We start from the raw sequence: 18,292 nt of genomic DNA on the forward strand, positions 1-18,292 counted from the left end.
TCTTTTGTTACTGATTCTTCTTCACCTCCCTTTAATCTACAGGTGTATGAACTTGAGGAGCAGGGATCCATCAAACTTAGTTCCAAGAGCTGCAGACATCAGAGCTTTAGAGAGAGAGTGTGCTAGAAAGAGAAGAGAAGAAGAGCAACAGGCTCACTTGCAGAGATTGGATACTGATATGGGAGACATACCCCAAAATGATGTGGGCGTCAATGGAGCTAACAATATTCCACAAAACCAACAGCGAGCAGCTCGACCCATTGGCACTTACGACCGTCCCAACATTCATGGTCATCGATTGGGAATCCGAGCACCCGCTGTGGCAGCCAACAACTTTGAGATCAAATCAGGACTCCTCAACGTGATCGAGAACAACAAGTATCATGGCTTGGCTCTAGAGGATCCATTTGATCACTTGGACAGGTTCGACAGCTACTGTGGGTTGTCAAAAACCAATGGTGTGTCCAAAGATGCCTTAAAGCTCAAGCTATTCCCTTTCTCTTTGGGGGATAAGGCACGTCAGTGGGAGAAGTCTCTACCCAGCGACTCCATCACCACTTGGGATGACTGCAAGAAAGCATTCTTGGAGAAATTCTTCTCTACTTCAAGAACTGCTAAGCTGAGAAACGAGATTTCCAGCTTTCAACAGAAAAACTTGGAAGGCTTCAGTGAAGCCTGGGAGAGATTCAAGGGCTACCAAGCTCAATGCCCACACCATGGCTTTTCTAAGGAGAGCTTGCTGAGCACATTCTACCGTGGTGCTCTTCCAAAGTACAGAGCCAGACTGGATACAGCTAGCAATGGGTTTTTCTTGGGGAGGACTGAGGAGGATGCTGAGGAGCTGGTTGACAACATGGTAAAGAGTGACGCAGTCTACAGTGGAGACCACGACAGAGGCAGTAGAACAAATGATAAGCAGACGAGGAAGGAGTTGAAGGCTCTACAGGATAAGATAGACCTCCTCATTGCTGATAAAGCCACCCAAGAGCAGCTGCACTTTGTGGGTAACCCAAGCCAAGAGACACCACCTGTTGTTCATGAGGTTGAGGGTTTGGAAGGTCAGGAAGAGCTGTGTTTCATCAACAACAATGGTAGCTGGTACAAAAAAGAGCCCAACTTTCAGTACAACAACTACCAACAGAAATCCTATCTCAACAACCAACAGAGTGGTTATCCGCCTAGAAACAACCAGCAAGGCAGCTATCAGCCTCAGCAAAACCCCTCGTCTGGTTCCTCTGCTCCTCAAGAGAGCAGCACTGATACCTTACTGAAACAAATCTTGGAGTCTCAGACTAGAAGTGAGAAGCATGTTGGTTATGAGTTGAAGAACCTTCATACCAAGATTGATGGGAGCTACAATGAGCTCAACAACAAATTCTCACACCTTGCTTCTACAGTCAGGAATTTAGAGAATCAGTTTGCTTCCATGAACACTCACCAGAATCGCCAGCAAGGATCTCTACCTGGAAAGTCTGACCAAAACCCCAAGGAGGCCAAAGCTATCACCCTTAGGAGTGGTAAGCAGTTACCTCCTAGAACCCTCACCAAGGATGCTGAGAAACTAGGTGAGGGGGTTGCCATCAACATAGATGATGAAGTGGTGATTGTTGATGAGAAGATCAATGACGAGATCTTGGAGAAGATAGTGGAAGCCAAAGGTAAAGGAAAGGTTGGGGAAGAGAAGAAGACATTAAAGGATGGTGAAGTTGTTACTCCAGCAAGTGAAAGTTCTTTTGTTCCTCCTCCCTATGAACCCAAACTTCCATTTCCTGGTAGATTCAAGAAGCAGCTGCTAGAGAAGTACAAGGCTCTGTTTGAGAAGCAAATGAGTGAAGCTCAGGTTGCAATGCCCATCATCGATGCTTTTATGTTGATTCCTCAATACAGCAAGTTCTTGAAAGATGTTGTAGCTGCAAAGAAGAAGGAGATGGAAGGCATGATGATTCTTACCCATAAGTGCAGTGCCATCATCCAGAGGCTTGATGTTCCAGAGAAGTTAGAGGATCCAGGAAGCTTCACACTACCTTGTGCTCTTGGACCTATGGTATTTGAGAAATGTCTCTGCGATTTGGGAGCTAGTGTCAGCTTGATGCCTTTGTCTGTTGCAAAGAAGCTTGGATTCACTCAGTACAAGAAGTGTAGAGTCTCTCTGGTGTTAGCTGATCGTTCAGTGAAGTATCCTGTGGGCATCTTAGAGGACCTCCCTGTGAAGATTGGAAGGTATGAGATACCTACAGATTTTGTGGTGCTTGAGATGGGTGAGGAGGCTCAAGACCCATTGATTCTAGGAAGGCCATTCTTAGCTACAACAGGAGCTATTGTTAATGTGAAGGAGGGCACGATTGATCTCCATTTGGGTAAAGAGAACATCCTCCACTTTGACATCAAAGGGAAAATGAGGAAACCAACTGTGTTCGGGCAAGCCTTCTACATTGAAGAGATGGGCACTCCTGCTGATGAGCACCTTGAAGAGTTACCACCTGAGGACGACGAGGAGGGAGCATCTCCCTCTACTCATTCCCCATAGAAGGTAAACCACCACACTCCCTTGTATATACCATTTCATTTTTGCATATTAGTCTTCTTTTCGGTATCTCTCTCTACTTGACAACACAGAGACTGTGTAACTCAAGTTTGGGGGAGGTACCAAGTATTTGATCATGTTTGCTTTGATGTTGTTTCATTGAGTCATGCATTGCATACCTATTTGCATATAAAAAAAAAACAATCATTTAGTTTGCATCATTTGCATTTCTAGGAGAGTCTAGAGCATATAGGTTGCATTCACTTGCATTGGGAGCAATGATTTTAAATGCCTTGTAAAGAACACTACGTTGCACCTGAGTAGCTTTTGCACCTCTCAAAAAGACTTGTATGTTTCGAGCCTTGAAAACTCTTCCTGAAACTTGTTGATTGCTGAAACTCAGTCTTTGAAGCCAACTACAACCTTATTTGAACTGAACGAACTTAATGCTTCTTGCTCATGGTCCCTTGTGTACTGAGTCATGGCTATACACACTTGAGTTGTCACATCTTTTATGCCAATCTTTTTTGACAAACTCTAGTGGTAGACCACTCCCAAAACCTTTCCCTCCTTCTAAGCTTTCATTGTTTGATGAGTGAGGCCTTTTTCGGAAAGTCTTACATGTGCATAATGTTGAGGTATCGGGAACGACAATGCTTGATCTTCATTTTTGCTAGATTGGGCACTCTATTGTCTAGCTATAGGTGGGGGGTGAGTGTTGTGATTATGATTTGGGAGAAATGAAAAAGAAAAAGAATAGACTCTTTGTGCTTAAGTGAATTGTTTTATTGGGATAAGTAGAGAAGCCTCTAGCTCAAGTTTTGAAAAGTCTTGGCCCCCAACCTAAAAAAAAAAAAAAGGAAAAAGAAAACGAAACAAAAAAAGAGAAAAGAAAAAGAAAAGAAAGAAAAAGGGGCTAGCAAAGTTGTTAGGAGCTAAAAAATATTTTGAGGTTCTGAAAAAATCCCTTGTAGATTTCAAAGAGAAAGAGCTGATGTTTTTAGAATCTTTTGGTGAGAGATGTGAGTTGGGTTTGACATTGGGAATGATTGTGTAATTGTATGTTTGGGAAAAGGGTAGAACAATGGAGATTGAGCATTGTATGCATGAGTTGATCCCTTTCTTAGTATATTATGTGCAATGTCAAGTCTACTTGTTTCGAGAGTAAACCACCTTAAAGATCATATGTTTTGAACCTTTTGAATCACTTGAATAAAAGCCTTCCCTTACCCAACCAAATGACTTGGACCAACTGACCATTTGCAAGAATTCACCTGATGTTTTGTGCTTAATGAATGTGAGAGTTGGTTGATTTGAATGTGTGGATGCTTGATGATGAGTGTAAGAACAAAAAGAGTTAAGATAGGCCTAGAGAAGCTAGAGTGTAATAAGAGAGTGTGCTAGTTGTGTTTCTTTTGGCTATGTGCTCCACCTTCAACCTCTCTCCCTATGAGTTCTAGAAAGTTCACTTGTGGACAAGTAAAAGAACAAGTTTGGGGGAGTTGATATCTTGCATATTTACATTGTTTTATCCATTCATCCATGAACATTTTCATCATATAGATTAGGATTTAGCCATGTCTAGGTTGCATTTTGCATTCATTGTCCTTATTAGGTGCTGGAGTGTGCCATGGAGTGATTTGAGATGTTTGGGAGCATAGTGATCCAAAAGGGGGTGAAAGATGAGCATGGATGGAGCCTTTAGAAAAATCTTCTGTTGCTAAGATTTTGTGGAGACACAGCAAATTGAGTTAGCTTTCTAATGGAAGTAGTTTCAAGTCATTTGGAGATGTAATGAAGGAGTTATGATCAATTTACTAGAGGCATATCCATCCTGGCCGAGCATCGCAGAGTGACCTCTCAGAGCGACCTACCGAGGTCGCTCCCAGCCAGAGCGACCAGTCCAGAGCGACTACCTCAAGTCACTCCCAGCCAGAGCGACCAGCTCAAGTCACTCGCGTTTTGACGCGTCGAGACACAAAAAAACGCGTCGGGAGCGACCTCCTGGAGCGACTATGCTAGGTCGCTCCGCGTGTTTTGCTTGGACGATTTTTATGTTATTTCAGGGGCCTTTTGGTCATTTGTTTTGATGTTTTACACTTTCTAAACCTAAGTTAAGTACTTTGTAAGCCATGGGAGGCAAGATAATCTCTTTTCTAGAGAAGAACTAGTAAAAAAAACCTCTTTTGATTCAGATTTCATTGCTTTCATCTTGTGTTCTTGTTGATTTCTTATCTATTTCTCTACATGATTAATCTGAAATCCAATATGGGTTTAAGAGGAATCATGGAGATTAGTGAGTAATCACCTTTTGAATTCATGAGTTAGGGAGATTAAGGGTGATTAGGTTAGTTCTAGGATGTTTTAGTGTAGATCATTCTTGTTCCTTGCTAGTAGAGTATTCATAATGCATCTTCTGAGTTGGCCACTCAAAAGTTGATCAATAGACATTTTCCACCCAAAAGGTGTTTGATGAAATGCCTGAGACAACTCTCCTAGACTTTTAGTATACTTTGCCAAAGACATTTGTTGTTAAAGGTGCTAAGATAGCTAATAGACTTGTTAGTAATGATTGCTTTCATATTATTCAACCAAAGACATTTGATGTTTGAGATATGTTAGCAAATGAGCATTCATCTAGACATAGAGCTTGCTTAGAATTGTGTCTAGGCTTAAGGTTGATAGTTTGATTGATCATTTGCCATCCTTAGTTCGATACTTGATCACCCAAAGTCTAATCCCTATGCCCATGAGTTCTCTTTTCCCTTAGTCAAGAAAGTATCATTCTGTTATTGCTTTCTAGTATTAGTAGTAGTTTAAAACCCATCTAAATCATTGGTTGCACTTAGATTAAGTGAGTACTTGCATTCTCAGTGCTTTGATATCCCTCAGAACTGGTTCGACAATCATTTATACTACAACATTTGTCTTAGAAGCCTTGAAAACTCCTAACATCAATCCACTTCGGGAGGGGAAGAGGGGGGGGGAGGGGACAAGATACCCTTGTATAATTAAAAAAATAATAATAACAACACATGAATTAGTGTGTATTTGTTACTTGTTAGCTATAACTTATAAGTTATAACCTTGATTTTCCTATAATGATGGTTTGTAGACAAACTTACAATAGAAATGATAGTAACCTTCACTTTATAGTGGTGGTCGTTTTAAATTGCTACTAGAACAAATTGATGGCTTTGATGGTCATCTTCAAAAAAAACATGAGATTATAGTGATGTTTTAATTAAAAAAAACTATATAACATCATCAGTTTTTGTAAAAAAAGTTTTTGAGTTGAATAAATTTAACACATTCAAAAAAAAGAAAAAAAAAAGTAGAAAAGATTCACGGGAAGCAACCTAAAGTTCCACCGTAATGTGTGTTATGGTGGATAGCATGCCAGTCAGAGACATATGAATGTCTCGTTTGAACTGTCATCTATGAGTGTTGTGGAGGATATGGAGGACCCAAGGATATTGAATCTAAGATCGTATATAAACTCAAATAAAGAACTCTCTTTATTAATCTCTCTTAAGGAAACACTCACAAAACCTTAAGCTTCTCAAACACAATCTCAAACTCACAAAAGGTATGCAACATTTTTACACCTCTTTATATAGATAATATATTTCCTAAACTCATTAGTAATATCATTATCCTAAACCTATCTCAAATAGGATAAACATAACTTGTTCTCAAAGTTAACCTTCATGTTTATCTTCAACATTCTCCTCTTTAAACTTGAAGTTAGCTAAATCTTGAATTCCAACAAGCTCTCTCATTTATTTGAACTTGATTCTCCCAAGTGCCTTTGTTAGAATGTCCGCCTTCTGTTCTATGCCTGGAACGTGTTGAACTTTAATTTGCTCATTCTCAACACACTTTCTGATAAAGTGATATTGCTTATGAATATGCTTGCTTCGCCCATGGAACACATGATTCTTTGTTAGAGCAATAGCCGACCTGTTATCAATGTATATTGTTACCCTCTTACACGACTTCTCTGTGATTTCTTCAAGGAGTTCTTGTAGCCATATTTCTTGTTTTGCTGCTTCGGTAGCTGCCATGAATTCAGCTTCACAAGATGATAGAGCTACAATCTCATGTTTCTGAGAGCACCATGTAATAGGACACTTATTCAAGTAAAATATGTGTCATGTTGTACTTCTTCCGTCATCTTTGTCTATATTGTGACTGCTATTGGTATATCCGACCAAATCCATCTTGCTACCTCGAGTAAACGCCAGACCATGAGCCGTAGTTCCCTTTAAGTACCTTAGTATCACTTTCAACACAGCCGCATGAGAGGTCTTAGGGTCGTTCATGTATCGGCTCAGCAAACCTACACTGTATGCAAGATCAGGACGCGTATATAGTAAGTATCGCAGACATCCTATGTTCCACCTGAATTCCTTTTCATCAATGCTTTGTTCATCTCGTGCCTTAGACAAAACCAGACCTGCTTCCATTGGCGTGTTGACAGCGTTGCAGTCTTGCATTCATGTCTCTTGAAGTATCTTCGTCGTGTATCTCTCTTGGCGTAGAGTTATTTGTGTTGTTGTAACTCAATGTCAAGATAGTAGGTTAGTAGACCCAGACCACTCATCTCAAATATAGTGGACATCTCTCTTTTAAACTCGTGAATCATGTCGATGCTTGACCTGATAATAAGCAAATCATCAACGTACACTGCTACCAACAGAAGAGTCCCTTTCATGCGCCTAAAGTATAAGGATGGTTCCTTTGAACACTTGATGAACTTCAATTTGGCCAACTCCTTGTTCAACTTCTTGTTCCAAGCTTTCAGAGCTTGTTTTAAACCGTAGAGGGCTTTCTTCAGTTTATAAACCTTGTTTTCACTTCCACTGACCACAAAAACTTTAGGTTGGGTAACATACACATCTTCTTTCAACTCCCGGTGAAGAAACGTAGTCTTGACGTCTAGGTGATGCACTTCCCATCCGTTAGACGCCGCAAGTGCAATGATGAACCTGAAGGTCTCTATGTGTGCTATCGGTGCGAATACTTCTTCAAAGTCAATACCATGTCTCTGTATATAATATTTCCCTACAAGCCTTGATTTATGCTTATTTATGCTCCCATCTGAGTTTCGTTTGATTTTGAATATCCACTTGAGTCCTATTGGCTTGGCTCCTTCAGGCAGATCAACTAACTCCCACGTTTTATTTTTTTGTAATGGACGCAATCTCTGCTTCACACGCATCTTTCCATACTTTCTCTTGTATGGCATCCTCAAATTCCTATGGTTCTTCATTCATAAGCAACAATAGTCTTTCTCCTTCTATCTCCGCTAGGAGAACGTAATCACTCAAGTAGTTTGGCGCCTTGGTTGCTCTTGTTGACCTTTGTAGCTCATGCGTTGGTTCGTCATTAGTGTCAAATTATGCACTCGCGATAATAGGTGAGCCCGCATCACCTTTTTCTTCATTACTTTTGTCATCGTCTTCCTCTGTTTCTTTCTCGCCTTCATTGTCACTATCACTTTGACCCTCAAGTGTATTAAGAGGGAGTTTGAACATTCCTGGTTCCTCGGTTTCCTCAGACGATTTGATCCACTTCCAAGCTTTATTTTTGTCGAACGCAACATCCCTACTCACGACTATCTTCTTGCTTGTTGGATCCAATAACCTGTATGGTTTAGAACCAGGTTCAGTGCCCCGATGTATAAGGGACCTTGATCGATCATCTAGCTTACGTAGGTGTGGAGCATCTATCTTCGCATATCCTATACATCCAAATACTCTTATGTGTCTAACGCTCGGTTTTCTGCCTTTAAAGACCTCATATGGAGTCTGCGAGTTCAAGCTTCTGGTTGCAACACGGTTTATCAAGTAAGTAGAATGTCATATGGCCTCTCCCCACATATAATTTGGGATGTTCATGTTCTTCAGGAAGCTTCGTGTCGTCTCCATCGATGTTCTGTTTTGCCGTTCGGCCACTCCATTATGTTGCGGAGTGTATGGAGCAGTTAGTTGTCTTTGTATCCCTGATTGTTCACAGAACATGTTGAACTCTGTCGAAGTAAACTCTCCACTTCTGTCTGTCTGAAACATCTTCAAGCTCTGTTTTGTTTCATGTTCTACCATAATCTTAAAGCTTTTGAATTTTTCGAACGCGTCGTTTTTCTCTTTCAAGAGTATCTTCCACATATAGCGTGAATGATCGTCTATGAGGAAAAATATGTACTTGTTTCTTGCTGTGGTCGACGGTGTGATGGGGCCACATAGATCTCCATGCACTAATTCGAGTAGCTTTGTTGCTCGGAAAGAGGTTGATTGTGGAAATGCTTGTCTCGTTTGTTTCCCTAGTAAACATGACTCACATGTTTCTTTCTCGACTCTGATCTTTGGTATCTCTAGAACCAACTCCTTCTGTATCATTAGCTTCATTGAATCAGTGCCTATGTATCCTAATATCGCGTGCCATCGTGCACAATCGCTTTGAGTAACCAGCGGCAGGCACTTTGGGTCTCTTAACTCCATAAAAACGTTATACAGTCGGTTGCCTGATCTATTAGCTCGGACGATAAGGTTTCCCTCTTTATCATGTAGAGTCAGAGTATCACCTCTCATCCTTATATCACAACCTGCTTCAGTAGCTTGTCCGAGGTTGATGATGTTGCTTCGGAGATTTGGTATGAAGTATACATCTGACAGTAGCTTCTTCCCGCCATCTTGACTGATAAATAGGATGGAGCGTTTTCCTTTAATATCAACCCTTGAGTTATCACCAAACCTCACTTTTCCTGCAATCGTTTCATCTATGGACTTATAGTACTTTTTATTTCATGTCATATGGTTGCTCACACCATTGTCTAAATACCATATCCTATCCCCGTCTGTACTTGACTCGAATTCCTTAAGGCACACGTTTCTTTCATTGAGATATACTATATCATGCATCATCAAAGCATCTGTCTCCTCTGTATCTTCTTCTTTGTGCTCTTGTGTGTTTTGCAACTTAAGCAACCTATCAGGACATGCTGCCGCAAAGTGACCCAATTTGTCGCACCTAAAGCAGGTTACCTTGGAGGCATCTCGGTTCTCCCAGTAAGACCTAGAAGCATCTCGATTTTCCCAGTAAGATCGCCCCGTCCTCTTTCTTGGTTAGTGTATCTTCCTCCTTGACCCCTTCTTTTGTACTCGCCATAGTAGTTCGAGTTTGATTGTGACTCCATGTTGGCATACATTAACTTGCTTTGATTGTCTTGGCGATCTTCTTCTTCCTCACATATGTGTTATTCATAAGTTTTTAAACGCCCAATGATATCTTCAAAGCTAGTGGTTTTTAGGTCAAGGATTTGCTCAAGAGACGCAACTATATGGATATACTTTTTCCCTGGTAGGCTTTTGAGAAATTTCTTCACCAATTTGGTTTCTTCCGTAGCTTCTCCTAAAGCGGCTGATTTGGACGAGATTTCGGATAAATTTCCAACAAAATCATCTATGCTATGTTATCTTTCATCTTGAGTCGATCAAACTCAGCCATAAGCGTTTGAAGTCTCGCTTCCCTTATTCTGTTTGCACCAACGTGACGAGCTTTGATCGCGTCCCAGACCTTTTTTGCTGTCTCTAGTTCCCTGACTTGTAGATTCAACGCTTCCGGAATTGATTGAAATAGCAGAGCTGTTGCCATGTCGTTTTTTCGGCTTCATTAGATTCATTCTCCACCACCTCCCATACTTTATGGACTTTAAGCAAGATCTTCATGCGTATTACCCATACAGTATAATTGGTAGTGTTTAACATCAGACAACTTATCGAGGATGGTCCTCTTTCTTTAGGTTTTTTCACCACGGTTATTAGGTCTCCCATGATCGCTTCTTCTCTCTCTTATTGTGAGGCTCTGATACCACAATATTGAATCTAAGATCGTATATAAACTCAAACAAATAACTCTCTTTATTAATCTCTCTTAAGGAAACACTCACAAAACCTTAAACTTCTCAAACACAATCTCAAACTCACAAAGGTATGTAACACTCTTGCACCTCTTTATATAGATAATATATTTCCTAAACTCATTAGTAATATCATTATCCTAAACCTATCTCAAATAGGATAAACATAACTTGTTCTTAAAGTTAACCTTCATGTTTATCTCCAACAAAGGAGATTTCCTCTCCGTCACATCTCTTGTAGAAAGTGTCCACAACGTTGCTAGCCATTCATTTATGATTGGTCATCAGGTCCAAGGGATATCAGATTACCTCTCTCAGCATCAGTGAAAGACGCAACAAACGAGACAGGCTGGACACTTCCTTAACAAGATCAGACAATGCTCTACCGCTCCATATTCACTTAACTACCATGAAATTACTTCTACAGCAGTCTACCCCAGATTCTTTTCATTGGGTAGTTCAGGCCAAGGACTGCAAAGGGTTCTCTTCTTCGAAGACTTGGGAGGCGGTAAGGCCACAAGCTGAGGAAAAAGTGTGGGCCAAATCAGTGTGGTTCAGTGGAGCAATCCCAAGACAGGCTTTCATTATGTGGCAAGCAAATCTCAACCGACTACTGACGAAAGTAAGGCTTGCTTCTTGGGGTTTAAATATACAAACAGCTTGTTGTTTCTGCAGCAATCACGGCGAATCACGAGACCACTTGTTCCTCAACTGTACTTACACCATGGTGCTCTGGAACTGGATCTTCGAGCGGCTAGACCCTCATTGTACGGCTTTCCTAACGTGGGAAGAGCTCCTCTCTTGGTTATGAGTCTCAGCTGCATCAGCACCCTCAACCCTGAAGAATATAGCTACTCAATCCCTTCTCAACAATGTCTGGAGGCAGCGTAACTCTGCAGTTCACCTCAACGGATTCTTATCATTGCAGACAACTTTCAACACCATCGACAGGGAAATCCGCAACACCATTAATGCAAGAACACATAAGAGGAAGTTCACGACTCTTATGCAGCTTTGGATTAGATGACTCGTTCTTCTACTCTAATTTTATGTGCATACCTTGTTTTTTATCTCTTTTTTTGCCAAAGTATCACTAACTAGGCTTTTGTAACCCTGAACCTTTCATTTTATGATATTCACATTTTAGCACAAAAAATATATATGGCGGCACTAACGGTTGCAAATAGCGTCACCACGGGTCATCGCTATCAATCCTATGTAGCCAGAGGAGGCCTTGCATGGTTACGAACTCGTTGCTTGCTGAGGCTAGGTATTGACGTTGACTGATGATTATCCAATTATATATCTTCGGTGATTAAGGTTGCCGTTTGTCACCTACTGGTGTTCAGGCTTTAGGAATTTAATATTTCATTTTGTTATTCCTTGTTTCCTTGATACTCTATATGCAGTTTTTTTTGTTGAAGTAGAATTTGTGTTTCTTCGGTTCCATCATTGAAATAAACATACTTCGGAATAAAAAAAAACATTTTTCTCAATTTATTATATCAAAGATCACTTCTTGATACTAAAATAATTTTTGTAATGAAAATATAAAATAATTTATAACTAAACACTATTTTATTCTACTATTCCACTCGTTCTTCCACCCAATTTTTTTTATTTTAGATTATTTGACTTTCACCATAACTATTTACCATATAATTTTTCAATATCTGATTTTTTTTTTTAAAACAGCAGATAAACCAAATTCATTGATGACAGAAAAAAAACAAATTCATTTTATCTCTTAGCCAACCAAGTTTATTTTTGTAAAAAACTGATAATTTATCTATCTGTACTTCTTTTTCGGTAAACAATAGTTTCCAAACCTTAACATTTTTTTTTTGAAAAAGTGATAGTTTATCCAGTTTTCCTTCTATTTTCAGTAATAAGAATCCAAATAAAAGTTACATAGCGACTAGTTGTGTAACTTTTTTTATGATTCATTTTTAAAAGCTTCAAAATAATTTTTCTAATCGGAAAATTATATTTTAATATCAAAACTGTTAAAACTTAAATCCTTACCAGCTTGATCTTGTTTCCAGACATATGTCCTCAAATCCATACAATCATATATCCCGCAAAAATTGCAAACTAGAAATTTTGAGACGTGAACAAAAAGAACTATTTGGAGAAAAAATGTGAAGACACATTTTCACCAACACTACTAAATCACATTTTAAGTAAAACTGCAAGTTGCTCAAAAAAAAAGAAAGTAAAACTGCAAAATTGCATACTTATTCAAAAACTGTGCATTCACATTTTTTTTGTATGAACCACAAATTTGCAGATTATAGTATCCACAAAAGCACATTTGTTAGCTAAAACTGCAAAAATCACATTGTCTATCAAAACCTTAATGCCAATTTTTTCTAGAACCGTAATCTAGCATTTTCCACTATAAACACAAAAACTTCATTGTATTCAAAATCTCGTAAACGTATTTTTCGGCGAGAACCATGATATTTTGCTAGAAAACACAACCACATGTTTTTCGTCAAAATCTCAAAATAGATATTGTAGCTAAAACTGCATAATCAAAAAAAAAAATTAAAAAAAATTGGCAAAACTTTAAAAATAATATTGTCAAAACCAAAAAACAACAATTTCTTGCCAAATCTATAAATATTGCCTTCAAAACTAAAATCAAATCTCATGTTTACGTATATTGAGAGATGATATGTTTGAAGCAAGGGAGTGATAGTGAGACTGCTCTATAGAGTCATATGGGTTGAGAGTGTCGCTCATCATTTCACAATATTGTTCAAATGTATCGGTTCTTCCGTCATGATTTGTGGTAACGACATAGTTCCGGTATAACCGAGGATGGTTCTGTATAACATTAACTTATATAAACTTATCGGGACGTTATTTTATATTTACCATGACAACTCATCTTCTCTGATTTTTGAAAAAGAGTCGTTTTTCGTTTCTACTTTCTGTATCAAGAAAACAGAGCAAGTCGAAGCAAGAAACAAAGTGTGAGTGATGCTTTCATCGAGACTCGATATGAAATTTCCAATAGACGAGCTGCACTCGCCTCAACCTCTTTTGCAAAAGTACATGCACTTTCCAATACATCGCTCTTTTTCAATACGCATCTTCTCAACATCTCCCCAACAATTGCAAGAAACCTGAGAAAGATTTGATTTTGTACGATTCAAAGACCAATGTTGTCTCTGTTTTCCCTCGTGGTGGGAATTCTGATGACCGAGCAGTAAATCTCTGATTATTTATGCATCGACTTGCTTCTACAATCTCTCGCTAATTTCCTGCCTACGTACTTTCCATCGTGGCGGCATGCTCTTCCGTCGAGAGGGCATTCTTAGCCGGTGTAAGACCCGCACATAAGTGAAGATCATATTTCTTCTATTATACCAAAATACGGACTGGTGAAGATTGGCAAGAATAGAGTAATCTGGGTCGAGAATATCGTTCTCTTACTGGTCAAAGAACCACCACATGCGTTTTGAAAAATCTTAAGAAAATTGGATTCTGGAGCTGTTTTGCAGATACGTATATGGAATTGGAAAGATAAAAAAAATGACTCTCTTGTGAGATATGTTGATGGAAGTAGGGTCTACAACTTCAGGGAGGGATTTTTTTGAAAATTTAAGGTAACAAAATCATGTCCACCAATCCTTAGAAGCTTGATGGAGTTTTAACAAGCTCAGAAGTTCTCTATCATGTCTCTATTCTAGAACAACATGAACCCATTAAAAGAGGAAGATGAGAACTTATGGGGTTTGCAAAAGACCAAAAGTATCCTTCTTTTTGAGATTGATTGGGACGCTATAGATAAACGTTGTGGAACTATTTAATATTTCAAAATTCATGCAGAGGACTAGTGAAACCTACATTATATTTCTTTTATGGGACATATTTATTGAAGCGGCTCATTATCTTTAATCTGAGACGAGCCCACTTATGAACATTTGCTTTTATCATGGAATTTATAACAGTAACATTTTCTCATTTTCGTTGCTAACTTGGTTTGTGAAGTAACAGTAGACAGACATGTCAATTAGGACTGAAGCCCGCAGTCCGAACCCGTCCAGCCTAATTTTTTTTTTGGAATTGGGCTTAGTTTTATAAGCACATATAAAATTGGGTCTTTCGGACTAAGTCCATTTGGGCTTTGGGTATTTTGGGCATCAATCCGTTTGAGCTAAAGCCGGCCCGAAAACGTGAAATTTTATATTGTATTTTAAATATTATCGTTCTTGCAATCAAAACCATTAATAATATTGACATATTATTTAATATTTTTATCCAAACTCTAATAAAGAAAATATAAAAGTTATGTATTTTATTATTTGATCATCACAAATGTCACATTTTAAATTTTGCAAATGTACCTTTTTCTTTTATGTATAACATGTTTTTTTTTTAAATTTCAAAATACGAAGTATTGAAACGTTTGACTATGTTAATTTTGTTCTCTTATATATTTAGTTTAATATATATTTTATTATTTACATTTTATTAAATTTGGCTTGTTTATAATATGTTTTTAAAGCATATAAAAAAAGTAAAAAATATTTGACAAGAGAAAAGTTTAAACTCATTTTATATTTTAAAACAAAAAAAAATGAAATTGTTTTGAATGAAAATTCACATATATTAAAATGATGGAAGTGAAAATGATAAATTATTTTTCGAAAAACCCAAAAAAACCCGAAAAACCCTATAGCCCTATAAAGACCCAACCGAGCTTTGAAACCTAGGCCCAAAATATTTCTAGACCGGGCTCAAATATTTACGGACTTAGTGGGTTTGGGCCGGACCGGCAAGGCCGGCCCTGAGATTTTGGAGGCTTGTGGCTGTATTTATGTAAAAAAAATTTTTTACAAATTTGGAGGCCTAAATTTTTTTTCGGAGACTTATTCGTATGTAATTTTTTAAAAAAATTTGGAGGCCTGTTGCAAATGTTTCACTACGCATTTCCCAGGGCCGGCCCTGCGGACCGGACCAATCCAAATTGACACCCCTAAGTAACAGAGACCAATATGGTTAGAACAGACAAATTTATTGGAGAAGCAAAATTAAAACTAACAAGTGACAGAGCTGCAATAATCCATGAGAAAAGGAAATGTCTCTTTGTTCTCATCCTTTTGCTACTTGAAATGTCCCTTGAAAAACGATAATAATTAGGTGATTCAAAGTGTCCTTTAACTAATGTTGGAATTTAAGTAAGATAAAAGGTAGCAGCAATCGGTGCGAGTCCACTGGTACTGGTAATCTATAGAGGGCCATTGAATCATGATTAAAAATATTGATTACCTACCTAATCATGGCCTATTAGTTTAGCAATGAATTCATTAATTAACAATATTGACATGCTAAATTCAACTGTTATTATTTGTTTATTTTGAAAAAGGATGGCCTATAGTCAACGAATTAGCGGTTTCATCTCGAGTTCTTTTTAGTTTCATGATTTATACAAATTTCGCGTATAACTCAGATATGCGTCTTTGTTAAACCTAAGTGATGATACAACATCGACATTGATATATAGACCATTCACTTATATAAATTTATGTTCATTTGTAATCGTTGTTTGCTTAGTCGAAATGGTTAGTCGAGTTGTGCATTCCTATATCTAAATGATTGTTCGTAAACAAATTTGCGTGAGAAATGATAGTAACTTTTCACTTTATGGTGGTGGTTGCTATATACAGCTACTAAAACAATTTGATGGTCAGTATAAATATCTTCAAAACTGCGTGAAAAAAGTGGAGAAGATTCACAAGAAGCAACCTAAAGTTCCACGCTTTTCCTGAAGTAAACAAAGGCTGATGAAGAATCCAATATACTATCTAAAGTTATATTATAGACAATGATATTGACCATTTTTATTCATTATGGTTTGACATTGAGCCTCGTTTCTTTTGTTAATCGAGCCTCATTTCTTTTTATAACTATGTTATCTTGTAATCAAAAATCGAATTTTATATCTTTAATAAAATATGTTTAATTTCCAAGCTAAAAAATAATCTTTGTCGGTTTCCAAATGACATTAAAGACCAAGAAGGCGAGCTAAAGAAGTTCTGCTAAAATGAGACTGAAGCTTGAAGCAGGCTTGCGTAGGATACAACGTGTGCACACGTCTATGTGGACCCGTTGTTTTCGCAGTTAAAGCTGACAGGTTCGACTATTGTTTTACACATTTTCCAGATTAAAAGCCAAAAACAAATTGGGACATTCAAAATATAATCTCCAAAATGTTAATTACAATCATTGCCAAAATATATACATAAGAATCTTATAGTAACAGTATACTCGCATATTGGGGTTAAGATTTTTGATACTTTGTTTCATTTGATGTAATAGGCAAGAAAATTAACAGATATTAAGCTTCCATAAAATTGTATTGGGTTAATTGACTCTCTTTTGTTTTTGTTTTTCAATATAGAAAGGATAATTGACTTTAAACACCAATAAACATAAAAGGATTTTGAGTCGCCATAACAATTGTCAACGACACAACGCGTTTATTTGATAATATTTTACTTTGATGCGCTTTATTCTCTTAAGATTAGATATATGCATTTTGTTGTAAATACATATTAAAATAGTGTTTAGTATTTACATTGACTTCACCACATAAAACCCCCATGGGCGAAACGAACACATATATAAGCCAAAGGATATGGAAACTATCAACACACAAGAATATTTCAAATCTGGAATACACAAACAATCTTCTTTCCTGTTTAGCATTCATGTGCGTGTTTTTTTGTTTTTTAGGCAATTTCTTTTATCAATTGGGCTTCTTCTTTTTTCTCTCTAGAAGCTCATTTTTATTTCTCCAAATTAATTAATTTCTTTTGCACAAACTACAAATGGAAATAGCTTTGAACAGGAATGACTACGTAGAAGAGTTCATGAAAGCTCTTGAACCGTTCATGAAGGTAACTTCATCTCCTTCTTCTCCATCTTCATCAAAAGCAATACCAATTACTCATGATAACCAAACATTACCGGTATGTAATCAAACCGGTCCAATTGGGCTAAACCAGCTCACTCCCACTCAAATCCTCCAAATTCAAACAGAGTTACAACTCAGACAAAACCAAGCTCGTCGTGGCTGCAGTGGCCACGACCTCAATGTTCTGAACGCTAAACCAACCCTAATGAAGAAAACCAACGTAACTAAACCGGCTAAACTATACCGAGGCATTAGACAACGGCATTGGGGAAAATGGGTTGCTGAGATCCGGTTGCCTAAAAACCGAACCAGGTTATGGCTTGGTACGTTCGAAACCGCGGAAGAAGCTGCATTAGCTTATGACCAAGCTGCTCATAAGATTAGAGGAGAAAACGCTCGTCTCAACTTCCCCAACATTGCTTTTCTTGGAGAATATAATCAGACCTTGTCTCCTTCTGTCAACGCTAAGATTGAAGCCATCTGCAATAGCTCAGAGCTTCCCCCGTCTAAGCTCAAGAAACCGGCGAAAACAGAGGAAGGGTTCTTTGGTTTTCACTATATGGGTCATGAACTGGAGCAAGAACGTGAAGTTCCGGATAACTTCGGATACAGGTCGGGTTCTTCTCCAGAGTCGGATTTAACGTTGTTTGATTTCTCAAGCGAATGTGTGAAGGAAGATGAGAGCTTTTGCATGGGTTTGCAGAAGTGTCCTTCTTTTGAGATTGATTGGGACGCTATAGAAAAACTCTCTGGATCTATTTAATCTTTCATGATTCATTCGTTTATAAATTCTTAGTAGATTATATTTGGGGAAATTACATGTTTACCACTTTCATGGTACCACTTTTCATTTTTACCACCACTAATGAGACATTTTCAAAAATACCTTCTTCATTAAGTGGCAAAAGACTCTTAT

At 38.1% G+C, this 18,292-nt stretch overlaps 1 protein-coding gene and 1 non-coding gene across 2 annotated transcripts; one reads left to right on the top strand and one right to left on the bottom strand.

The window, feature by feature from the left end:
- Positions 1-616: 616 nt before the first annotated feature.
- LOC125576043 lies at positions 617-723 on the bottom strand. Its single transcript, XR_007314577.1, has one exon. It is a non-coding gene; the product is annotated as a small nucleolar RNA R71 (small nucleolar RNA).
- A 14,252-nt stretch (positions 724-14,975) lies between these two features.
- Positions 14,976-18,280, top strand: LOC106351896 (ethylene-responsive transcription factor ERF057-like). Its single transcript, XM_048734898.1, has one exon. It carries the CDS (start codon positions 17,291-17,293, stop codon positions 18,137-18,139), a length of 849 nt encoding a protein of 282 aa, XP_048590855.1. The 5' UTR covers positions 14,976-17,290; the 3' UTR covers positions 18,140-18,280.
- Positions 18,281-18,292: the final 12 nt, after the last annotated feature.

Source organism: Brassica napus, chromosome A6 (assembly GCF_020379485.1).
Source record: "Brassica napus cultivar Da-Ae chromosome A6, Da-Ae, whole genome shotgun sequence".
NCBI lineage: Eukaryota > Viridiplantae > Streptophyta > Magnoliopsida > Brassicales > Brassicaceae > Brassica > Brassica napus.